General features: G+C 39.5%; 1 protein-coding gene across 1 annotated transcript in view; it reads right to left on the reverse strand.

Moving 5' to 3' along the window:
• The window catches only part of TMEM245 (transmembrane protein 245), a 106,737-nt gene that overhangs the window by 67,909 nt on the left and 11,914 nt on the right, over positions 1-26,914 (reverse strand). The window contains exons 4-7 of the mRNA XM_044920571.1: positions 13,638-13,754; positions 10,901-11,119; positions 8,411-8,580; positions 5,302-5,325 (exon numbers count right to left, since the gene is read on the reverse strand). Coding sequence (XP_044776506.1) covers positions 5,302-5,325; positions 8,411-8,580; positions 10,901-11,119; positions 13,638-13,754 — 530 coding nt within the window. The remainder of the gene's footprint in view (positions 1-5,301; positions 5,326-8,410; positions 8,581-10,900; positions 11,120-13,637; positions 13,755-26,914) is intronic.

The following is a 26,914-nucleotide window of genomic DNA, read 5'->3' on the forward strand; positions in this document are numbered from 1 at the left end:
AACAACATAAAATATTTAAATGAAATAATGATAATACATTAGCTGACCTCAAATCTCATGAAATTTTACTGTCCAATTAGCAAATATAGATAGCTTTACAAAAAATATGCCTCTTACAAAACAGGTATGCTCTAAATTATACAGATAAATTAGGAGCAAATTAAAATAGGAATTACATTCAAAATATTTTTTCCCTTTGATGCCACTAGGGTTACAAAAACAGTAATAATAAAAATCTAATGTTAAGGTAATGATAAATATCAATTCCAGAATACTACCCGGGGGGGGGGTCAGCAGGTAGATGCACAATTACGAGGGGTACAAAATGGGCTTTAATTACATAGGTAATGTTTTATCAAGCTGGAGGATAGACTTACTGATGTTCTTTACATCTTTTTATATTTGAAATATTTCTTAACAAAATACTTTTTAAAATCTGATATTCCACTTGAAATTTCCATTCTTTTGAAAACATAAGCTTTAGGACAAATTGACTGTAAATAAAGAATAATCATTATTGTAATGGTTATTCCTTAATCAATAATTAAAATTATGCTCTTCCTAAATGCTACTTGACATTCCATTTTGAGTATAACTTCTCTCATCTTTCACAATCACAAATAATCCTACATTTAAAAAAGTTTGTTTTCAGAATATATAATTCTGACAGATTTCTAGAATTTCTGCCATGCAAAGCTACATTTAACATTTCAAAAATAAAATCAATTAGATGACTGCTGAAATACCACATTGCACCCCTCAACCCCTACATAAGCTACAGCATTGCTGAATAAGTTAGTCTTAATTTAAATCTGAATTATGCTCTCCAGTGAGTTAAACAAACAAGAGCAAATGGTGGTTAAAAATAAAACATGACTTCTAAAACATTTTCCACACCATGCTAAAAGCTTGCATCCCTTTATCTTTCATGAAAGATACTATCACTAAAAGATCAATGCAGTGAGCTCAAAGATAAAAAGTTCATCTTTTATCTTGACAATTACAGCTTCAAACAGAAGAGTTAATTTTCAGTGCATGCTACCAAAGCATCAAAGACAATGCAGAGATTAAAAAAAGTAGTATCAAGTTTTTAAGATATGGAAGGTCAGATGTCATATTTTGAATGTACATTCTAAAATCAATGAAACTGAAAAGTTTCACAATTAGAAACCAGCTCTACACAGAGTTCTTGAGACAGTTTCCTGAGGAAAGAGCTAGGGTTGTATTATTCTTCTTTGTAGTTCCCAAGCCTGACAGTGCACGGCACATGGTGAAAGCTCAAATATATATCTGAACAGGCAAACATAAATAATTTCAGAATTAAGACCAGATCTGTATTCACAAATTACAATTTCTAAAAATAACTTGGGAGCCCCAATTTTTTGAAAAATGTGTATTCTGAAATATGTTTTGTTTTTTTTTTAAAGATTTTATTTATTTAACAGAGAGAGACACAGTGAGAGAGGGAACACAAGCAGGGGGAGTGGGAAAGGGAGAAGCAGGCTTCCCGCCAAGCAGGGAGCCCGATGTGGGGCTCGATCCCAGGACCCTGGGATCATGACCTGAGCCGAAGGCAGACGCTTAACGACTGAGCCACCCATGCGCCCCTGAAATATGTTTTTTAAATGTAAATGATGATTTAGAAAGTACAACTAAATTTAAGACCAGGTATTTCTAACATATAAAACATGGAATTCACAAACACATTATGAATATCAACATTACAAAATCAAGCTTTATGTTTTTAAACCATGGTAGAATTTTCCTACCAGAAGCCATATACCTAGGGATTGGAAAAATCCACACTAAGAGTCACCTAAATAAAAATTTATATTCAGGGCTAACAGTGAGGGTTAGAGGTTTCATTCAAAATTTAAAATAAATAAAACCACTTAAGATGCACAATATATAAACTAAAAAAGATGGGAGGGGAATCTATTCACATTATAGATGGCTAAGGTACAGTGAAAAAACAGGACAAAAAGGGAGACAGAGAGAGAAAGAGTGGGAAAGAGAGACCAGGAAAGACTTATTAAAGAATAAAGGGAGATTTTTTTTTTTTAAAGGTCAAAACAGGAGAAAAAAATGTGTGGCTGGGGGCAACTGGTGCATAGAACCAAGGACCAATCAATAAAGAGGAAATAACGAAGTGGACAGAAAACTTAAATGGAGGATAAGAACCCCAAGAAAGAGTGAATGGAATAAGACTCTCAAGGAAACAGAAACTCGGACATCGAAAGAGAAACACAGGGGTGCCTGGCTGGCTCAGTCAGTTAAGCATCTGCCTTCAGCTCAGGCCACAATCCCGGGGTGCTGGGATCAAGCTCTGCTTTGGGCTCTCTGCTCAGCAGAGAGTGCTCTCTCTCTCTCTCTCACTCACTCTCTCTCTCAAATAAATGCATGAAATCTTAAAAAAAAAAAAAAGAAAAGAAGAGAAACATGGACAAAAGAAGCAATGGAGAAGCAGAAGGGAATGGAGGACAGAATTCCTAAAGAAATGCCAGAGGCACTGTCCAAGGAGACAGACCCTGTGCTGTACTCAGCTTTGGGCAGCAGGATCCACACCACCTGTCATCACTGCCATCAGCTGTCATTAATGCCTGCCTGTAAAAATCACACTGTCCCTGGTGATCTCCCCAGCCTTCTACGCTCTGAGAAATTATCTTAGTTATTAAACTTGATTTTCTTAAAGGGGAAGGGGAGTAATTTTAAAATGACATTCTGAAATGTTTCCAGTGTGAATGAAGGGCATGCATTTTTTAAAATTTAGAGAGGTCAGTAAATGTATGGTTATACTGCAAGACTTTGAAACTTCTAAACTGGCTGGAGGGTATTATGTTGAGCGAAATAAGTCAAACAGAGAAAGACATGTATCATATGACCTCACTGATATGAGGAATTCTTAATCGCAGGAAACAAACTGAGGGTTGCTGGAGTGGGGGGTGGGGTGGGAGGGATGGGGTGACTGGGTGATAGACACTGGGGAGGGTATGTGCTCTGGTAAGCGCTGTGAATTGTGCAAGACTGTTGAATCTCAGATCTGTACCTCTGAAACAAATAATGCAATATATGTTAAGAAAAAAAAAAAAAAAAGAAAAAGAAAAGGGAGGAGGGGGGGAAGAATGAAGGGGGGAAAATCGGAGGGGTAGACGGACCATGAGAGACGATGGACTCTGAAAAACAAACTGAGGGTTCTAGAGGGGAGGGGGGTGGGAGGATGAGTTAGCCTGGTGGTGGGTATTGAGGAGGGCACATTCTGCATGGAGCACTGGGTGTTATGCACAAACAATGAATCATGGAACACTACATGTAAAACTAATGATGTAATGTATGGGGATTAACATAAGAATAAAAAAATTAAAAAAAAAAAAAAAGTAAGTGATCGTTCCACTACTGAGTTTTCTATTTCATTATTCTGGGCCTTTCATTTTGCTTTATTTTTTGAACCAAATTCTAGTTGAGTCTTAGTGCACATAACCAACACTAAAAAACAAAACAAGCCTTGAGAAATAGGTTATGTCTCAATTAACCACAGATATGTTCTCTCTCACCCTCCCTTCCCTTGAATTAGTTTCCTAGTTCACTCCACTTGAACCTGAAAAACCAAATACCCAATACTGTAAATTTTCTGACCTTGGATGTAATGTAATAAAACAGACCTCAACTTATTTATGTGCTTTCCTAGAACACACAGTCCCAGAACTTACAGCAGCACTCCTGCTCTCCACCAATGCTTTACCTGTGCTATACGGAATCATCAAAGAAAGGAAACCGTCACTTGATCTCTTAGGAATCTTTTAAAACTGAGTCACAACTGGTTAGCTATGAATTAGGCTCCTAAATTAGGTGATCTAACTCATGTAGTCACCTAAAGTTAAATCAAATTGCACCTAATGACTTTAGTTAGCTCTCCTTTCTCTCATCCCTTGAGGATAATTTCATTTCAATATACACAAGCTGGAGCAGTATATAAAACCAAATAAGAAAATGTGACTTTTGTTTGCAGCACTATCATTTGCCAAGGATTGAACTCATTTACTCATATTAGTTTTGCAGGGAATGGAGGTACAGACAACAGCATGTACGTTGGTGGGAGCGAGGGAGTGCCCGGTAAGTGTATGTATGTACGTATATATGTATGTATGTATGTATGTATTTTACACACTGTTTATTTTCAATCCAAAGTTCAGAAGTTTAAGGCACTGTCAAGTCCCCTCTTTCTTCTTCTTCAAAAGAAAGTAACCCAAATGTGTCACCTTGGTCTATTTCTAAGAAGTACCACATTCTTCTTAAGGTCTGCTATAATATCTCCACTGACAATTTTAGAGTTTTGTTGTGCCTAAACACAATACACATAAATGTCATCTCTTGCTATCTGTCTCAGGGATTTGCTGAATTTAAGTCTAGAACTACTATATGTGGGCTACATGTCACAAGTACAGCACTCCTAATTTATCTGGATTATCCTTTATCGAAGTTATTTAAAATGTACCTATTTCATGCAAATCATGTGAAGCATTCACCATACATACAACCTCATACTTGAGAAATACGAGGTCACAGGCCATGACCACCATCTTTTTTAAGTTAAAAATGAAATTCTAGAATAGTTGCTATTAAAAAAAAAAAAAAAGATACTATATAAAATTACCAGCCAAGTAAATCAAGTATTTCACAAATTTATCTTTTTAAAAAATTCCTGTGTCATTTATAAAATAAGTAGCAATAAAAAGTTCTCTTTCTGGGGTGCCTGGGTGGCTCAGTCAGTCAAGCATCTGCCTTTGGCTCAGGTCTTGATCCCGGGGTCCTGGGATCCAGCCCGGCATCTGGTTTCCTGCTCAAAAGGGAGCCTGCTTCTCCCTCTCTCTCTGCCTCTCCCCACCGCTCGTGCTCTCTTTCTCTCAAATAAATAAATAAAATCTTTAAAAAAAAAAAGTTCTCTTTCCTTTTCGGTAACTATTGCCTAATGTGCTCTCACACATCAAAGAAGACTAAAGTAGGGCTACATTAGAGCTGAAAAGGAACGTCACTCACTCACTGTGGACAGAAGGACTCTAAGACAGAACTTCTTACACACACCTGGGCAAGGAGATAGTAACCATATATCCTAAATATATAGCTTTGGGTGTTTAGCAAATTGTACTGTGATAGTATCATTTCACGACCTTCCATAGCTTATTAATTTGAACTTTAAAAGCAAAAACTAATTCTGACATATGGACAGAAACAGAATGAGAATGGAGATACAGGGGGAAGTTACAGAATTCAATAGTAAAAACCAACATCCATGTGTTCATTTACCTTCTTATTTAGCCAGTGCCAGAGCTTGAGGATAGGGGGTAAGGTAAGAAAGAGAAGATAAGAACAGTGGAATATCATTAGAGAATGCAATAATAGTATGAAAAGAAAAGAAAGTCACTGAGAGTATGAGGAGGAAATAATCCCAGACCAAAAAAAACAAAACAAAAACTAGAAAAATAATTGTAATGCATTAACAAAGTTTTAAAATCAAGTGAATATAGTATTCGTTTAAGATATACAATGATTGAAATAACCACAAGCTTTGTGGGCAATTCAACAATTAAAAATACAAAAAATAGCCTGAATACTTATCAGCTTAAATAGTCACACCAAATTCCAAAGATCAGAATAACTAAGATTCTTTCACATATCATGTACCAAAAGGATTTTTAATTAATGTTCATATACTATGTGTTCACCGAACTTTGTGGTTGTAGCTTTATAGTATTGGTTATTTCACATTTTTTTTAAACAGTAAAACACATCAGAGCTCATTTGGAACAATGAACACCTGGCCAAAGAGCAGACACATCCAAGATTGTTAATATTTGGTGTATTTCCTTCCATCTCACTTTTTCTGGCACACATCCTTCTACTTTATGTAACATCCTTTCTTTCACACTAACATTACCTCATCTAAACACCTCACAATATTTAGCACTATAATAACTAATGCTAGTTAGTGGACACATGATGTAAAACCTGTTAAACATAGGATTTAAGGCATTATTAGTGATATAAAAAGTATAAAAGCTAAAAAGCATAATTTTATCAGAGTAACTGTTAAATGCTCTTTGCAGAGTTTTTTACTAAAAGTACACTCAATGCACGTTTAAAACTATACTTCAAACAATCTCCTGTAGAGGAATATTTTCAAAAACAGTAGTCTAATCAATCGAAATTTAACAGAAACATGAAAAACAGATTTATTCCCCAAAGCAGCAGCCCATATATATTAAATAAAATATAATTACGGCATCAATTATCACTAGACACTCAGTTTGCAATAGACATTTATTCTGATATGTTTTATTATTATAGCCCAAAATGCTAGTTTTATTCATTTTACTATCTCCCTTAAGAAGAACAAATTGGCATACAAATTTGAATTAAAAAATGACAAATTTTGACAAGGCTACTCCATCACAAATACTTTTGATACCCCCGGAACTTCAACTGACACAACTATAGAGTTGTCCTAAGTGAAGAGTTCCAAATACAAGTCCGTGGGATTCTGAAAACAAGATTTAGTGTCCATCCCTTCTGATAGTGGTAAGGCTGTCAGAAGTTAACTGAAATAAGAGTCGCCCCCTTTAAACAGTCTGAAGGACTAAATCTGCTCTAGTAAGACAAAGCTGCACCCTATACCAGGAAGATGTGATAAATATGTTAAAATCTGTGGGAAGTCTTAGACTTCTTATTTAAAAAGTTGAAAAAAGTAAGAATACAAATAGGCAAATCATAAAATAAAAATATGAATAGCCAATAAGCAAACTCTATTTTTTAAAATTTCAAATTAAAACCACACTGAGATACTTCTTTTTATTAAACTGAAAAGGACATTTTGTTACACTATAACATCTAGTATTAGCAAGAGCTCAGGAAATGGGCACTGCCTTATGTTACACTGATGGTAATTAAAACTGGCAAGCTTTCTGGAAAACAGAAAGACTGACTCCTGGTTCCGGCTCAGATCATGATCTCGCGGTTGCAGGATCGAAACCCACGTTGGGCTCTGTGCGCAGTGCGGAGTCTGCTTCAAATTCTCTCTACCTCTCCCTCTCACTCACTCTCTCTCAAATAAATAAATAAAATCTTAAAAACAACAAAAACAAAAACAGAAAAACATATCCCCCTGCATCTCTGTTGCCCAGGAGATGTTACCATGGCTTTAGAAGATTTCTTTCCTTCCACCTCACGTGAACTCCAGTTATTCTTCTCATCTCTATCTATGCTGGTTTCATCTAACAGTATTAGTGACTTCACCTAACCTGAAGTCATGGACAGACCTGCTCAGGGAAACAGTTACTAGGCTCTGTGAAGAAGCCCGGCTCACACAGCACAGCACCCACAAAGACCCCGACTGGGTCTCACCTGACTCTCCAGCCTCGCTTCTGCATATATCCCACCATGCCTGTTTCCTTGGTGCTCCCTAAGAAGTCAGGCTGCGGCAGTCTCTATCTACCTCTGCCCTGCTCCGTCCACCTGTTCCTCCTGCCCTGTCACCTAAGAAACTCCTACTTGTGCTTCAAAATTTGCTGTGGCACCACCTCTTCTGCAAAACCTCCCCTCTCCCACTGCCTCGCCAATAGTGAGTCCTTTCTTGCTCAGTACTAACACTGTACCCACTGCCTCGCCAATAGTGAGTCCTTTCTTGCTCAGTACTAACACTGTACTCTGCACATACTTTCCTCCACAAATTAAAACCACAGCTAACACACAGAGCTTATTATGAATCAGGCTCCAATCTAGGAACTGTACGTCTGTTAACTCATTTAACCCCCACAGCCGTTCTCCAAGACGCATGCTATTATATTTATTGTATTGGTAAGGAAAACAAGGCATAGAAAGGTTAAGAAATTCATCCAAATTCACATAGCTAGTAAATAGCAGAACTGGGATCAGGGTTCATGCTCCTAACCACTGCATCTAAATTTTAATGGACTGCTGTCTCTCCACTGAACAGAGCTCCTGCATCTAGTTTTCTGTGAGTCAGTGGATTTTCCTGAGGACTTAGCCCATTATCTGACATGTGGGAATTACTCCAGAAATACTGCACTGAGGCAGCATTACCTGGCAATATAATTTTAGGCAAGTCACATAGCCCCTCTAGATTTCAATTTGGTCCTTATAAAATGAGGGAGTTGAACAGGTGCTCCATAACATCCTTTTCTCCCATTTTTAAGAGGGAAAACTACTTACACAATACTGACTCAAACTAAATCTATCCTACCCTTACAGAAGCCATAATTCTAAACTTTAAATTTCATCACAGATGTAGACATGAAATGTGTTATCGACAATCATAGTATGAATACCAAAAACCACGACATGGAATATATGCATATATAAACTCCATTAAAACAGCCCAAGTCTTAAAATACAATACCTTGCTATCAACTTTTAACAAGAATTTTCCAAGCCCAACAACTGGCCACGGGGCGAGAGCCTCCTGCCGCTCCCTGAGGAAGTGCTCCACGGCCTGCCACCACACGAGGCAGCGTTTCTCCAGGAAGTCCACCACTCCAAAGTGAATAACAAGCTTTTTGAGGATCCAAACTAGAAGGAACGAATGCATATAAAACCAAAACATAGATTACAAAGTCAGAATGTGAAAAGGTCCTTTAATTTCATGTGACCTTTCTAAAACAGTGAAGCTAATATTAAATAAAAATCAATTAAGAAAAAAAAGGCAAGGGGAGAAATGAAAAGTTCATGGTATTCCAAACTGACAGAATTAGGACAAATAACTTTTTACACAATCCCCACCTGCCCATATACTACCTTCGCTGTGAAGTCCGAATCCCTGAAGGAGCCAGGGATTATTTCATAGACCATATAAACATAAGATATTCTGATCATGAAGATTTCAGTGACTACAATCCTGGCCCCTCACACCTTACCCTTCTGGGATGAAGAATCCTAACCCCTGACATGTCCCAATTTCCTTGGCTATTATAGATGCTCTTGCCAAATGTTATTCTTCTCCTTGGATGTTTAACGTTAGTGGCCAGAAAAGTATCAGGTATTCCATTTGCATCATGATTTTATACCCCTGGTATTCCTATTTCTCTACTTGATGCTGCTCTGTACATCCGAATCTCTGAGCAGGCTTCAGTAGAGAAGTAGAGTAGGGACAAGCAGGGTTGTTACAAATGGTCCCTGAGGCTACACAGGGCACAGCTTCTGCAGAGACCACTCCCAGAGCACAATATGTATGTACCCTCTGCACTGGGCAGCGAGGTCACCCTGCAAGCAGGGGGTGAGCTTCTTATTAAAGGCCACCTAAGAAGATGGTGGGGCCAGAAGGAAGTGCTATTTATCTGTGGGGGTGCCTTGAAGTCTGGACCCTGGATAACTGATCCCAACTACTATAATTTCCCTAATTCCGAGGATTTCTGTGTCCTTACCCCTGGCCATACAACCTAATGGTTCACAGTTTACTCTTTTGAACCATGAGCTCAGTGTTACATACCAGCTCAACAATTCCATCATTAACATTTTTAAATCTCTAGAGAGGTCCTAGGAAAGCGCCTATGGTCTCTAGAATAAGCCCAGAGTAATTACAGGCTGTAGAAAATGTTCTGGGGGCCACCTGTTCAAAGCTTGCTCTCCCAAGCCATGTCAAATTGTTATGATGGCCTGAAGGTCAAGAAATGACTAGGATAAATGTTAACTCCTGCTAACAAATTTTAAAGAGAAGGGGGTTCCAACAGCACCTGACACAATTTGGCAGTATAAAATAAATCATTTGGCAAAACCAAAAATGTATGGAACAATCCAGAAAGAGCAATTTAAACTATTTCACTAAGCATTTCTATAAATTCCTTAACAGAAAGCATGGCTATGGTATGTACTTTGTGACTAGCTCCAACTGCCAAACAGAAGTTCTGTTTGAGGATGCAAGCACATACAAACTTCGACCTCATATTCTATGTTCCCTAAGGACAGGCACTATACAGTGTTCTGGTCCTAACAAATCTTTTATTTTTTTTAAAAAAGGTAACTATTTCATTAACTGTCCAAGTTAATGAGAATCACAAGTTTTAAAACTAAGGATCTAGAAGGTAAATGGTCCAATGAGTTTAGATTTTTAAACCATGGTGGAAAACAGGCTTCCAAAAAGGAAATCATGTTTAAATCAATAATGAAAAGCTTTGATAAAGAAAAGACTAATCAAATTTAAGCGGTATCTGGATGGCAGGACCCTGAGCATCAACTGAGGACTTAATAAATTTGGCAAAGGGGAGCACCTGTGTGGCTCAGGTCCTGATCTCAGGGTCCTGCGATCAAGCCCCGCACAAGGCTCCCTGCTCAGTGGGGAGTCTGCTTCTCCCTATGTCCCTCCCCCCTTGTTTGTGCTCTCATGCACGCGTTCTCTCTCTCAAATAAATAAAATCTTTTAAAAAGTAAGTAAATAGGGGCGCCTGGGTGGCTCAGTCGTTAAGCGTCTGCCTTCGGCTCAGGTCATGATCCCAGGGTCCTGGGATCGAGCCCCGCATCGGGCTCCCTGCTCCGCGGGAAGCCTGCTTCTCCCTCTCCCACTCCCCCTGCTTATGTTCCTTCTCTCGCTTTGTCTGTCTCTGTCAAATAAATAAATAAAATCTTAAAAAAAAAAAAGTAAATAAATAAACAAATAAATAAATAAATTTGGCAAAGGTTCTGATTGCAGTAAGAGGTTAAGCCTAAACAATCAGGAAAGCATGAAATAAAAGACTCTTCTAAAATTCACCTGAACTACTTACTTTTCCATTCTCAGAAGACAGCTTTAAATATACAACTGTTTTATCTTAAAAGAGAGTAATATTACCTCAAATATTAAAATCCAAAATTTAAAGAAAAAGAAGGCTTCCAAGACCAGACCATAGGGACCGATTACCTGCAATAGGCACTGGAAGCAACTGTATAATCCACAGATTCAACCAGAGCTGGACTCCAATAATGGCCCACACGAGGGACACGAAGTAGATGTCGCTGGTCTTCTTCTTCCTGACAAACGTTCCCATTTCAGGCCTTTGTCTGCCCAGAGTGGGTGAAGGGGAGGAAGGTGAAGGAGAGGAGGACAGGGCTGCAGGGGGCTCTCCTCTGTCCATGGTTTCTGAAAAGGGGGGTAAAAGCACCACCATATTAGTCCACATTAGTTAGCAGTCCTACGGTGCAATTCACTAAGCTACTCTACTATAAGCCTTCAAAATGGACTCTGGCAGCATGATTACACTGGGTTAAAAAAGAAACAAGGATCTGGATGTGTGTTTGCATATGCACTGAAAAACGTGTACAGAATTACACTACTGACCGTATTTAAATCTAGGGAAATTGAGGGGCGCCTGGGTGGCTCAGTCGTTAAGCATCTGCCTTCGGCTCAGGTCATGATCCCAGGGTCCTGGGATCGAGCCCCGCATCAGGCTCCCTGCTCTGCGGGAAGCCTGCTTCTCCCTCTCCCTCTCCCACTCCCCCGTTTGTGTTCCTGCTCTCACTCTCGCTCTGTCAAATAAATAAATAAAATCTTTAAAAAAAAAAAAAATCTAGGGAAATTGAGTTCGTTGGGGGGTAGAGCTGGGTATGGTGAGTTTTTTACATTTTACTGTATACATTTCATACTGTCCCAAGTTTTATATATATGTAATTTAAACAAAAATTATGACAAAATAGCTGAGAATTATAATTACCCCATGAAAACTCCTCAAACTGTATAAAGCAACAAATATTAAGATACAGAATTCCTAGATCTAAAAATGTCACCTCTTTTAATATAATTTTATTAGATATATATGTATTTCTGATACAACACGGCTTTTCAGTGTCATTTCACCTAAAATGGAGCCAACTGCTCTTATAAAAATAAACCCAGGGCTTTGAAACAGGTCGTTCCCTTAGAATGAGAAATAAAACAACGACAGATTGCTGGGGGTGAGGAATTTTCAAATAAAGGAGACCATACCGAATGAGTTCACATAAAGTACTGTTTTCTAACAATGCAACTACCAAGTTACCTTTTACTATAGGGTTACATTATTTCTATTTCCTGGTTTTACCAAAACATACCATATACCTCAGAAATTATATAAGTCTTAAAGCAATATTATTCAGTATATGCCATGACGATGAAAATGAGTAACACCCTACAACTTGCATTTTGCCTTCCATTAAAAAAGCTAATGACAAAAGAATATTATATTTCATAAAGTCTCAATAATAAAGGAAAGAAACAAGAACCCCCATACTGTCCCATAGTTTTTACATAGTTTTATGTAGTTATATCGTGTTCCACTTACCCTGTCGCACTTTCTTCCTTCAGTTGAATGTCACCTCCAGGAGAGCTAAGACCTTGTCTGTCTTGTTCTCCCTCCGCTGAACAGCACACAGAATAGTACCTGACATATAGTGGGTGCTCCCTAAATACTGTTGAAAGACAACCTTCCCTCTCATTTCATAATGTTCATAAGGAACTACACAGTAGCCCTCTGAGTGCTGTATTATAATGTCCTTAGTGCCTCTCCTAATGTTAAATGTTTATCTGTGAGTAAACTGTTACTACTGACACACCAGAACACTGTAAGTCGGCCCATCTCACCAGAACTAACATTCCACCCTGAGGTCTGGGCTAAAGCCCAAACTAGTTATAATACGCTTCTGTTTGACTCTGCTCTTTACGAATCTTTCTAATTTGGAAACTGCATGTTGGTGGGTGTGGTAGATACTTAGAAGAAGAGTAAGTTCATCACCAAAACATCATCCCCTCCTTCATTCTGAAAACATGATTCAATGTGAAATAAAAATGTGTTTTCCTACCACTCCAAATGACTTTTCTTAGCTGATCCCTCCTTTCAAGAGTTTCCTAAAGTCAGTTGTTCAGGAAGAGCTCACCAAAAATATTCTGTAACTGCAAATCCCCTGGCACTAGTAGACCACTTGGCACAGAGATGGCCCTTTCCATTCCTAAACCCTGTGTGAGGACAGTGTGACTTTAAAGCTGATGTAAATCTACCAGCTGGATCTCTTAGGAGCATGGTATCCAGAACCACCAAACAGCCCGCTTTAGGGGAAACAGTTAATAGAGTAACAGCATGAGGCATGCAAAGCAAACTTTGAGAAGTAAAGCAAGAAATGCCAGAGAAATGGATGACTGTAAGAGAGAGAGAAAAAAAAAAAGTTGGGTCAACAACAAAAGCAAAATGTAAAGAGAACAAATGTAAAGAGAGCAAAATAGAACAATGGAGAAGAACTGACAGCTATAGAAGTGGAAAATAAGGAAAGGATTGAGTGGGAAAAAATATGGAAAAGGTACACAGGGCACTAAGAAAAAAAAAATAAAATGAAAGGAAAGTGAGAAGGAATAACAAAAGAAAAATAAGAAAAGCTTTTTTTTTTAAAAAAAGGGAAAAGATAAAGATTCAAGATAAGAAACATAAAAAGGTAAATAATTAAAAGCATGAAAAAAGTGATTATGTGAGAACAAAGATGAGAGGAGGAAAAAGTGTAAAAAGAGAAATCAGAGGAAAAGGAAGGACCAGTAAATTACATTCTGTGATGCTCATGTCCTTAAGTTTATCCTTTATAAAGCGTCTTTCATTTTCAGAATGATTTTGAAAACATTCCTTCGTAAGGTCAGTCACCTGCAGGGTGGGCGGAGGGCGGGTCCTCAGGGTTTGATTCGTACCCTGTGATGGAGATGGCCAAGGTTGCCAGAGTAGAAGCTGCCATGGAAATAACCTGCCCTGGTAACTCTGCTCCTGTAAAACAAGTATGTGTTTTTACAACTTTTTAAAGCAAAGTGGGAAACAACTGTTACAAGCGGAAATATAGTCCTAAGATTTCAAAAGCAATAAAACAAAATGGTTATTAACTGATCCACTGGACCAAGGGTTCTTTACCAAGGGAGAATGCTTAAGAATCAATAGGAAAGTCTGCTAAAAATCTGGCTCCTGGACTCTGCATATCAGTCTCCCTTAGGAACTTCACACTGGTGCATGCAGCTCAGAGCGGAGATCTAAATGTGGAGTCCTGCTTTTTTACTTTTTAACTTCACAACTTCATGTAAATGCACATCTCTGCTGAAAAACACTGCCACACCAAGTCTGTGAGTTTCCTGAATGCAGACTGTCTTACTCTCCTTTGCATTACTAGCTCCCAGTACCGTACGGAACAGCCAACACTCAGTGCCCTCGATAAGAACATTCCATGAATGAATAGATAAACATATGGGTACAATGCAAAACCATATAGCTCCATAAGGTGCATAACTCAGCACAGGCAAAATCCACCACTGAGAGTCTAAAATACATTACTCTGTTTCATGTTATATGTTCCCATGTTAAGTTCCTAAAAGGTAGTACACCAAGCTTAATCATTTGCACTAAACTCAAATAAAACACTTACCAATGAGGTCTGTCTCTAATGGTCAGCCCTTAATCTGCTATGGCAGACAACACAGACTAGCTCACCCAGTGCCAGGTTCTAGCATGCTTTCCTCCTCCAAGGGACTGGAAAGCTATAGACTATACTCCTTAGATTCCCTTGCAGCTAAGGTCCCATGTGTAAGGCAGCTTCTACCAAGCAGGCACACCTGTACAAGACCCAGAAGACCAAAGTGGGGCTGACTGTAATTTGGGCACTCGAGTGTCAGTCATGGTTTTTCTGCAGGAACTTACTTAGCAGAAGTTCTAAAAGTTCTGCTATCTGATCTCTAACTTTGTGGCAGCTGTGGCATTTTGCTCAAATAGTCCTTTGGTGTCACTGAGCACTGTTCCCGGTTATACTGCTTCTGCCTCTGTCAGATCCAAGCTTAATTGTCTGGTCTTGCCCAAAATTCTATATGCTAACCCATATCTCTTTCTATTCTAGCTAGTGTGGATTCTACTGTCCACAACTAAGAACATTAACACTCACCAAATCATACACCCATACTCACAGAGATGGGACCTCACTTTTGGTAGGCCAATATACAACGTAACAACAGAGAATTCTGCCAAACCAATGAAAATAGCTTTGACCATTCAGAAAGCCAATGAATTTCAGCTCCAAATGAATTCCACCTACTCAACAAATCCAAGGCTGGCCATGTCCCAGAGACAAGTAGTCCAGGCCCTGAAATGGCTCACCGGTAGACCGAACCATCAGGATCAAGAGCATTCATCTTACTCAACCATACCCTATTCTTCCTCTAATAAATGCCTAACAGAGGTATGTTTTTAGGCAATCCAAGAGAAAGTCAAACTCATGATCTGGGAAGAGAACAACTGGGACCTATTCTTCTGGCCTAAGTATGTAAGGTGTTTCTTACACGCCAATAAGGGAACAGGTTGAGAGGGAAAGACGCTGTCGGGGCACCTGGGTGGCTCAGGCATTAAGCGCCTGCCTTCAGCTCAGGTCATGATCTCAGGGTCCTGGGATCAAGCCCCACATTGGGCTCCCTGGTCGGCGGAAAGCCTGCTTCTCCCTCTCCCACTCCCCCTGCTTATGTTCCCTCCCTCCCTGTCTCTCTCTGTCAAATAAATAAAATCTTAAAAAAAAAAAAAAGAAAGAAAGAAAGACACTGTCTTTCATGTCTCACATGTTCTCATTACTCACTGTATTGAATGCTAGGGATAAAGACACAGACTCTGCCCCCATGGAGTTTAGTGGAAGAGACAGATACAAATTAAAGAACCACATGGAAAAAAAAAATTCTTATCATACTTAGGGAATAATTTGTTAATTCACCTTAAAGAAAAAAAAAAAAAAGAGGGGCACCTGGCTGGCTCACTTGATAGAGCATGTGTGCTACTCTTAATCTCAGGGTTATGAGTTTGAGCCCCATACTGGGTGTACACATTACTTAAAAATAAAAAACTAAAAAAAAAAAAAAACACACACAAATGTGAATGCATACAAACTATAGTGACTGCTATAAGGGAAACATACTATTTTATGAACTCCTAACAGAAAAAATCTGACTTAGTCTGGAGAATCAGGAAGAGCTTCTCTTTAAGAAATGAAAATGAAGCTGAGAATCAGACAACAAAAAGAAATAAAAGGCATACAAATTGGCAAAGAAGAAGTCAAACTCACTCCACAGATGACATGATTCTCTATGTAGAAAACCCAAAGGACTCCACCAAAAAATTGCCAGAACTGATACAGGAAATTAGCAAAGTCACAGGATATAAAAATCAATGCACAGAAGTTAGTCGCATTTCTATACACTAACAATGAGGCAGAAGAAAGAGAATTCAAGGAATTGACCCCATTTACAATTGCACCAAAAACCGTAAGATACCTAGGAATACACCTAACCAACGAGGTAAAGGATCTGTACTCTGTATAGAACACTCATGAAAGAAATTGAGGAAGACAAAAAGAAATGGAAAAACATTCCATGCCCACGGATTGGAAGAACAAATATTGTTAAAATGTCTATGCTACCCAAAGCAATCTACACATTCAATGCATCAAATACCATCAACTCTTTTCACAGAGCTGGAACGAAGAACCCTAAAATTTTTATGAAACCAAAAAAGACCCCGAATAGCCAAAGGAATGTTGAAAAAGAAAATCAAAACTGGAGGCATCACAATTCCAGATTTCAAGCTATATTACAAAGCTATAATCATCAAGACAGTATGGTACTGGCACAAAAACAGACACATAGATCAATGGAACAGAATAGAGAGCCCAGAAATGGACCCTCAACTCTATGGTCAACTAATCTTTGACAAAGCAGGAAAGAATGTCCAATGGAAAAAAGACAGTCTCTTCAACAAATGGTGTTGGGAAAATTGGACAGCCACATGCAGAAGAATGAAACTGGACCATTTCCTTACACCATACACAAAAATAGACTCAGAATGGATGAAAGACCTAAATGTGAGACAAGAATCCATCAAAATCCGAGAGGAGAACATGGGCAGCAACCTCTTTGACCTCGGCTGCAGCAATTTCTTGCTAGACACATCACCAAAGGCAAGGGAAACAAAAGCAAAAATGAACTACTAGGACTTCATCAAGATAAAAAGCTTTTGCACAGCAAAGGAAATAGTTGACAAAACTAAAAGGCAACCTATGGAATGGGAGAAGATATTTGCAAATGTCTTATCACTTAAAGGGCTAGTATCCAAAATCTATAAAGAACTTACACCCAGAAAACAAATAATCCAGTCAAGAAATGGGCAGAAGACATGGACATTTCTCCAAAGACAACATACAAATGGCCAACAGACACATGAAAAAATGCTCCACATCATTCAGCATCAGGGAAATACAAATCAAAACCACAATGAGATACCACCTCACACCAGTCAGAATGGCTCAAATTAACAAGTCAGGAAACGACAGATGTTGGTGAGGATGCGGAGAAAGAAGAACCATCTTACACTGCTGGTGGCAATGCAGACTGGTGCAGCCACTCTGGAAAAGTTAAAAATAGAGCTACTGTAGGACCCAGCTATTGCATTATTAGGTAGTTATCCAAAGGATACAAACATAGTGATTTGAAGGGGCACATGCACCCCAATGTTTATAGCAGCAATGTCCACAATAGCCAAAATATGGAAAGAGCCCAAATGTCCATCAACAGATGAATGGATAAAGAAGAGGTGGGATATATATATAGTGTGTGTGTATACATACAAACGCACACACAGAGGAAGATTACTCAGCCATCAAAAAGAATGAAATCTTTCCATTTGCAATGATGTAGACAGAACTAGAGGGTATTATGCTAAGCAAAATAAGTCAGAGAAAGACAAATACATGATTTCACTCATATGTGGAATTTAAGAATCAAAAGAGATGAACACAGGGGAAGGGAAGGAAAAATAAGACAAAAACAGAGAGGGAGACAAACCATAAGAAACTCTTAACCACAGGAAACACACTGACGGTTGCTAGAGGGGAGATGGGGGGGGGTATCTGGGTGATGGGCATTAAGGAGAGCACTTGATGGAATGAGCACTGGGTGTTATATGCAACTGATGAATCACTAAATTCTACCACTGAAACTAATAATACACTAAGTTAATTAAATTGAATTTAAATTAAAATAAAATAAAATGCCAAAAAAAGAAAAGAAAATGAAGCTGATATACAAAGGATGAGAAGGAATTCATCGAAAGAATGTAAAGAACAGTATTTTGGGCAGAAGGAAGTGAGTAGGAAGGCTGTAAGCGAAGACACTAGCATGTTAAAGATAGTGTAAGAAGGTCAGTGTGTCCGGATCACAGCTAGCAGGAAACCGGTATCTAATAAACCAGGCTGGACATGATGAGTCAGATGATGCACATCACAGAAGATCAAAGTAAGTACTTTAGGCTTTATTCTGAAAGGAGTAGGAAAGTAGTGAAGAATTTTAAACAGGGTAATAATATTTCTACTGAAATGTTGAGATAATTGTAGCTTTACATGCAATTTTAAGAAATGAGGACAGAGGGCGCCTGGGTGGCTCAGTTGGTTAAGCGACTGCCTTCGGCTCAGGTCGTGATCCTGGAGTCCCAGGATCGAGTCCCGCATCGGGCTCCCTGCTCGGCAGGGAGCCTGCTTCTCCCTCTGACCCTCCCCCCTCTCATGTGCTCTCTCTCTCTCATTCTCTCTGTCTCAAATAAATAAATAAAATCTTTAAAAAAAAAAAAAAAAGAAATGAGGACAGAGAGATCTTGTCCACCCTTTACGCAGTTTCCCCTAGTGGTAACATCTTGCAACACTGAGGCACAATACTGTGATCAGGATTATCATCATGGACACAAGATACAGGGCAGGTTCATCACTGCAAGGATCTCTCATGTTGCCCCTTCAGGAGCACACCCAGCCGCATGGTTTATAAATAAATGAACAGTTCTGAGATATAGAAAGATGACTCTTGCTGTCTGGTCAAGAGCAGATTGGAGGGGACCAAGAATGGGTACAGGGAGAGAAGTTAACGGCAATACTACAGGCAAGACATGATGACAGCGTGGTCTGCAGCAGCTAGCAGGGGAGATGTCGGAAAAGTGGCCGCACTGAAGAGGCAGGGAGTAGTCAAAGTGGACCAGACGTGATGATGAACCCATGAAGGAAATGAAAGAGATTGAGGGTGAAAGGTAAGCCCCAAGTTTCCAGATTATGGTTATACAGATAACCACAAGGGAATACCATATTGACAACCATGGAGGGGAAACGGAGGAAGATCTGAACATATTAACATGCTTTTTTAGACTTCCAGACAGAATTTTCAAAAGCTGATTACACCGGAGACAAGACAGGACTTAGCTTTCTGTGCACCCAAGAGAGGTTTCTTAGGCTCCACTCGAGAAAGAGGATGGGAATGCCTGATAACTAATGGCCTGGGACAGCACAGCAGAGACAGAAAAAGACCTCCAGTCAGAATGCAAACAAAGTATTCTCCCTTATGTAAGATTAAAGACTAGTCAAGGGTCCTAAATTACTAAACCCGCCTCTTCACAAGTAATTTAATCAAATAGTGACTCATCTTTGAGAGATTCTGAAAAGTAAGTCCCTTGTATTAAGTCGCTCCACAGTAATGATGTTACAGCTCCTTAATTATGGATTTTCAGTTCGGCTGCAGTTTGACTTATATTTCTCAACTCCCATTAAATCCTCATTCACCAAACAGGTGAATGCTACATGCTGAGATAAGAGGCTGAGAGCCAAGTCCCAAGCTCAGTCTGATATTTAGATGATCAGTTATGATTCAGTACATTAGGAGTTAATGTAAACACAAGTGTAGCATATTTGAGGAGGACAGAAAATGGAAACCTAATCCATGCTTGGGAGGTCAGGGAAGGACTTCCAAAGGTGCTACCTGACAAGAATGGTAAAAGATGCCACTCTTTAAATCCATTTAAATATGTTATCCAGATTAAAAAAAAAAAAGACACAGCAAATCTGTCTTGGAGAGGAAGAGGCTGATATCTCAGAAGGCAGAGGGAGAAAAGGTTTCCCAAAAGACAAAAAAAGCAGGTGTAAAGACACAAAGGCAAGGAAAAGCAGAATGTCCTGTTCAAAGAACTCTAAGAAGTCCAGTAAGGCCAGGACATATGGTACAATGAGAAGAGTGAAGAGATGCAAGGATGCAGAGGGAGAACGGAGCATCTCATACTTACTAGGCACCCAGGCAGTACAATCCGTGCAGCCCAGTGGCTGGGAGCACAGGGGAGGAAACAAGACCGTCCAGGTTCAAATCCCAGGTCTATTCCTTACTAGCTAGATGGCCATGGGCAAGTTACTTAAAATCCTCATGTATGGGGCTTATATAAAATCCTATTTCATGTGACATTTAAGTGAAACAATACATATGAAATAATCAGAACAATGCCTGGTATGAAGGGCTTGCTCAATAAATGTTAGCTATTTCAAAACCATTGGCTTTGATAGTATAAACTATGATCATAAGCCACTAGCACTCCTGTAGTATTTGTCTGTGCTTCTCATCCCCTTTCTACTTCATTGTACAGCCATTTTCCTAGATCTTATGCCCTTAGCCACATTTTTAGATCTCCCCACAGAGTTATGCGAAATATCTTGCATCCAGTAGGCACTGACAGACTCAAGGAAAAGACCAGTAATTAAACCTTCACAATTATCGCTTAAAGACTCTCCAACTTGCTGATGTCACTAAAATAATGCAGTAAATATTCAGTGAATCATAGTTAAATCAATGAAAAACTATGCAATATCATCCTCGTTGATACACAAACAATTCGACAAATTTTTAGAGTGCCTGAAACGTTGCAAAGGAATGAAAAGAGTAGCACACAGAGAAAATCCAGAGTACCTGAAAATTATGGATGTAAGATCTGACGACTGCTCTTATTCATCAAACAGGCACTTTAATGATTTCTGCTTTAGTGAAATCATCACTTCAAAAACCCCAAGGGTTCTGGCAGAAATGATGAACTAAAAACACAAGAACGCCAGGACAGAGAATCTAGGCAAAGTCACGGTACTCGAAAAGAAACCCCAGCTAAAAATAGGCACACAGACAAGGGCACATAATCTTGGGACCTCAGAACTATAAACAAAAAAAGGAAAGAACATCCAAGGTTTCAAGTATCAATCTACCCAGGGACAGGGCCAGCGTCAAGTGAAGGCCCAAATAACAGGGACCTAACACAAGGCCAAACAAGCAGGACACTAACATTAGCAGCCTAGCACCAGGGGATGGAAACTCATGGTCTGGCACATAAGACACCAATCACATGTTTGGACAGTATCTGTTAATACGACTAGCGCAACAACGGGCAGAACAGTGTTTCTAATACTCAGAAGATGATATATTTCGAGAACAGTCTAAATAAGGAGATACTCCATCTACTTAGTGCTCATTGACAGTGATAGTGGCAGATGCCAGAAATACATCCAAGGATGCTTACTGGAAGGGGGCTCTACCACAGACCAAGTAAAATCTCCCCAGCATGCAAAGTTCCCTTTGAAGAAGGCTTCTGTTTCCATCAATAATGTGGAAAATATGCCTCCCTCTCAATGGCTTCTAGTATCACTTCATTATACTACTGGTCAATAGCAAGGGCTTGGATATGGACCAGTAGGAGTTTCTCTAGGCCTCTTTAAATGACTGTGTCAGACCGGGCAGTGACAGATGAGCAGTAAGAAATTTAGTTTATTTCTTTTCTTTTTCCAGTTTGGGCTCAACTGGACCAAACTTGTTCACTCATATTACATGTTACCCCAAAATGATTAAGGCAACTACTAAGCCTTCCCTGCTTAGGTATTTCTGATACCTTCCTAACACCTTCCTAAGGTATTCCCAATACCTTCCCTGCAAGGTATTTCTGATCATTTATAAACAATCACCAATATTTGGAGGAACAGACCCAACTGTACTTGCCCTTACTTGTCAGACTGGGTGTCCAGGTTATCAAAGGTACATCTGGTGCTTGTTTGCCTAGCTTTTGAAAAAGTACTTCCAAGTGTAAATTTACTCAGAGTAAATGGCTGAGTCTACGTTTCTTTACCTGTAAAATAAGTACCAACAAGGGCACCCAAGTGGCTCAGTCATTAGGCGTCTGCCTTCAGCTCAAGTCATGGTCCCAGGGTCCTGGACTGAGCCCTACATTGGGCTCCCTGCCCAGCGGGAAACCTGCTTCTCCCTCTCCCACTCCCCCTGCTTATGTTCCCTCTCTCACTGTATCTCTCTCTGTCAAATTAATAAATAAAATCTAATAAATAAATAAATAAATAAATAAATAAATAAATAAATAAATAAATAAATAAATAAAATAAGTACCAACCCCAATGGATTATGAAGAAAATTAAATAAGATAGCATGTTTAAAGAGCCCAGCAGGGCCTCACTCATGTTGCTATTATTAACAATGTGAGTGTTCTTTCCTCACAAGCCAAGGGCACACCCTGAAGCTGGATTCCAGGTTTCTACCAAATGAGACATGATCCAGGAGGCAGAGAAGCTAGTTCCTGAACTTGTGGTAGGCCAATGGGGCCCACAGGTAAGACTGAGGAGCTCACAACTACAACTGAGTACAAGAGAGATCAGCAGTCACTCCCTTTTCAGGATGACTGATGCTTGTTCAAAGAGCCTGGTAAAGGGGAAGAACACCAGGCTCAGCGTCAAGGACCCTAAGTTTTAAATCTTAGCTCTACCAGTCGCCTGTGGGGGCAAGTTACTTAAACTCTGAAATTAAATGCCTTCATCAGCAAAATGGACATATCTACTTTACAAGGGTTTTTTTTGGGGGGGGGAGGGGTTGGGGATTATTTATGGATTTAAAAAGTACATTTTAAAACACAGTACACACTTAACATTTTTTCCCTCCATTATCTTGGAGTTCCAGAAAATGCCAAGTAAGAGTTCCCAAGGTCTAAGAGAAAACCATTGAGTAAGGCCCCTGGGTTCAGAAGGAACCACTGAAACTAACTCCACGATGATCCACAAGAAGAGTTTTCCAGATCTAGGAACTAAACAGCCTTCATGCTTTGAACCCAAGGATTTATCCTGTGAATCCAGTAAACCATACACCCTAAAAGCTCCTACAACAGCAAGAGTCAAAGCTCAGAAGATACAAAGAAAGATGCCTACACAGTTGACTATCAGACACATCCTCCAATGGGACAGTGGAAATGATAAGGAATAAATGCACACATTGCCACAGCAGTGCATTTAAGCCTTCCTGGGCCTAAGTATATTAGAGTGACATCTCAGGACAGAACTGACTATAATAAAAGGGAAAGGCTGTCCTGATATGGACTAGATGGGTTGAGTTCTGATGCCTAAAAAACAAGGTTCTAGGGGCAAGAAGACTCAGAAATTTAGGGGAAAAAAATGTTTAAAAGGCTTATTTTATGATGAAGATTATCTAGACTAGAAATCTGTAAAAGGACTCTAAATCAAGAATAATCTATTCTGGGGGAGCCCGGGTGGCTCAGTCGGTTGAGTGCCTGACTCTTGGTTTTGGCTCAGGTGATGATCTCATGGTTTTGGGATCTAGCCCCAGGTAGAACTCCGAGCTCAGTGGGGAGTCTGCTTGAGATTCTCTCTGCCTCTCCCTCTGCCCCTTCCTGCACTCTCTCTGTCTCTCTTTGTACAAAATAAATAAATCTTTAAAAAAAAAAAAAATTCTGAAATAGACTGGAATGAGAGTAAACAAAACAACACAAAACAAAAAACAACATTTCCAAATCTGTTCTCAACATGTATTCTGTGTCCCTGTGATTTCCTTCCTTGTAATAGTCTAGAATACAAATACCAGAAATCTGGCTGGCATGCCAGCACATCACTACGCTGGGTTTATCGCTGATAATAATAATCGAACATGAAAAATAATAATGATAATAATCAAATATGGCCTTCTTTCTCCCACAGCTCAAAACTTGGTCTTAGAATCCCAACTGCACAGCTCCCTCAGCTGCCATCACCAGCTGACTAGAATTTTTTTTTAAGACTTACTTGAGAGGGGCGCCTGGGTGGCTCAGTTGGTTAAGCGACTGCCTTCGGCTCAGGTCATGATCCTGGAGTTCCGGGATCGAGTCCCGCATAGGGCTCCCTGCTCAGCAGGGAGTCTGCTTCTCCCTCTGACCCTCCTCCCTCTCATGCTCCCTGTCTCTCATTCTCTCTCTCGCAAATAAATAAAAAAATCTTAAAAAAAAAAAAAAAAAAGACTTACTTGAGAGAGAGAGAACAAGCAAGGCAGGGAGGGGCAAAGGGAGAGGGTGAGAGAAACTTTATCAGACTCTACGCTCAGCACAGAGCCACCACAAGACTCAATCTCACAACCCTGAGATCATGACCTGAGCCAAAACCAAGAGTTGGAGGCTTAACCGACTGTGTTGTCCAGGCGCCCCATAGCTGACTAGAATTTACACCCAAGAGAAAACCCATCTGAAATCCATTTTAACCTACATCATTCATATACTTGCAGCAACATATTTACGTAGCCCTGGACAAAAGCAGTCAAGAAAAGAACACTGTCCTTAAGAAATTAAAAATAGAACTACCATAGGATCCAGCAATTCCACTTCAGTGTATTTATCCAAAGAAAACAAAAACACTGACTGGAAAAGATTTATATGCCCCCATGTACATTACAGCATTACTTACAATCGCCAAGATATGGAAAAAACCTGTGTCCATCAATGGATGAATGGATAAAGAAAATGTGGTATGTGTACACAAGAAGGAGGAAGGGGAAGGGAGGGGAGAGGGGAGGGAGGAGGGGAAGAAGAAGAAATCTTGCCATTTGCAACAGTATGGATGGACCTTCAGGGCATTATGCTAAGTGAAATAACTCAGAGAAAGACAAATACCATATGATCTCACTTATATGTGGAAACTTAAACACACACACACACACACAAACGCACACCAAGCTCACAGATACAGAGAATAGATTGGTGGTTGCCAGAGCTGGGGGTAGGAGATAGAAAAAATGGGTGCAGGGGATCAAAAGGTACAAACTTCATTACAAAATAAATCATAGAGATGTCACGTACAGCATGGTGTCTAAAGCTAATAAGACTGTACTGTGTAGTTGAGAGTTGCCAAAAGAGAAAGTTCTCATCACAAGAAAAAAAAAAAAACTTGTTTGTACATACATAAGGTGACAGATGTTAACTAGACTTCTTATAATCACTTTGCAAGGTACTGATCAAACATCAAATCATTGTTGTATACCTGAAACTGATACAATGCTGTATGTCAAATATATCTTGAAAAAAAATTAAAGAAAAGAAAGAGAGGACTTTCCAGATGAACAAAAAAAAGAAAACCGTCCTGGGGTGAAGGGTGAGGGATAAGCTGAGTTATCTGAATCGTCACTATGAGCAGAAAAGGGGTGGGGGGGTGGGGGGAGAGGAGATAAAGCTACCAAGAGGAACAAGACAGCTATTGTGGAAAGCTTAGTGGTCTAAGCTTTCCACAATAGCTGTCGAAACAGGAAGTTCACATCTACTGGGCTGATACAGAACCACAGAGTCTAACAGATTGTGACCAGGAAGACAGGTTGAGCAAAGAAAACCCAGAAAGAGAGCCAAATAAAATCTTTCCTATTTTCCACTATCAGAGAGAGAAGGTTTCCAAGCAAAATAATAACCAAAGAGCAATTTAATTAAAAAACAAAAGACAAAAACTATGAGGTAGCAGTACAAAACACCACAAATAGCCTTGCGATTAGCATAAAATGAAGAGGCTGAGAATAATGTAGAAGTATACTGGACACAGAAAGGTGCTCATGACATAAAGTTTAAAATGTCGATTACAAAAGAGAACATTCACTATGAGCCAATTTTCTTGTGTTTTAAAGCCTGAAGGCACACAAGTCTTAAGGCACTAGTTAATGTTTAGGTGGACAGTGGGGTTTTGAATGATTTTTATTTTCTTTTTGTTCATTTCTCCAACTTAACAACAACAAAATATTGGAGAAATTAATTCTTTTTGAAAAATCTGCTGCGATTAGTAATTTGCTTTTACTTCATGTATAGCCCTCAGAAAGAAGGAACGAATGTCAGTTGCAGTAAAGTTGTGTGCTGCTCAGACCCACCTTTCCAGTCACAGCGGTCTCCACAGGGACGGATGAGGAGACGTCCACTCTGATGATCCGTTAGTATCTGGCCACCCCATGCCTCACCTTACAACTCATTAGAAACCGGTGTCTTTAACAAACTGTTTCTGGATATAAATCACTTGCAACCAGGGCATTTCAAAAATACTCTTTAGGAGAAAATGATATATTCAGCTTGGTACTGGAAGTTCCAGCCAGAGAAGCCAGGCAAAAAAAAAAAGGGGGGGGCATCCAAATTAGAAAGAAGTAAAACTATCTCTTTTCACAGATGACATGATCTTATATATGCATGATCCTACAGAAGCCACAAAAAACTAATAAAGCTTATCAATAAATTCAGCAAAGTTGCAGGACCCAAGATCAACCTTGAATTTGGCAATGGTATTTTTACATCAAAAGACACCAAAAGAACAAGCAACAAAAAAATTAGAAAACTCATAAAGATGTGGAAATTAAACAATACAATTCTGATTAACCAATGCATCAAAGAAGAAATCAAAGAGTATCTCGACCCAAAGAAAATGAAAACACAACAAATGAAATTTATGGGATGGAAAAGCAGTTCTAAGAGGACAGTTTAGAGTGTTAAGTGCCTACATTAAGAAAAAACATATTGGGGCACCTGGGTGGCTCAGTAGGTTAAGCGTCTGCCTTCGGCTCAGGTCATGATCCCAGGACCGCACATTGGGCTCCCCGGTCAGCAGGGAGTCTGCTTCTCCCTCTGCCCTTCCCCTGCTCAGGCTCTCTCTCTCTCTCAAATAAATAAATAAATAAATAAAAGAAGGAAGGAAGGGAGGGAGGGAGGGAGGGAGGGAGGGAGGGAGGGAGGAAGGAAGGAAGGAAGGAAGGAAGGAAGGAAGGAAGGAAGGAAGGAAGGAAGGAAGGAAGGAA

The sequence above is a fragment of the Neomonachus schauinslandi genome, chromosome 13, assembly GCF_002201575.2.
Source record: "Neomonachus schauinslandi chromosome 13, ASM220157v2, whole genome shotgun sequence".
NCBI classification, from domain to species: domain Eukaryota; kingdom Metazoa; phylum Chordata; class Mammalia; order Carnivora; family Phocidae; genus Neomonachus; species Neomonachus schauinslandi.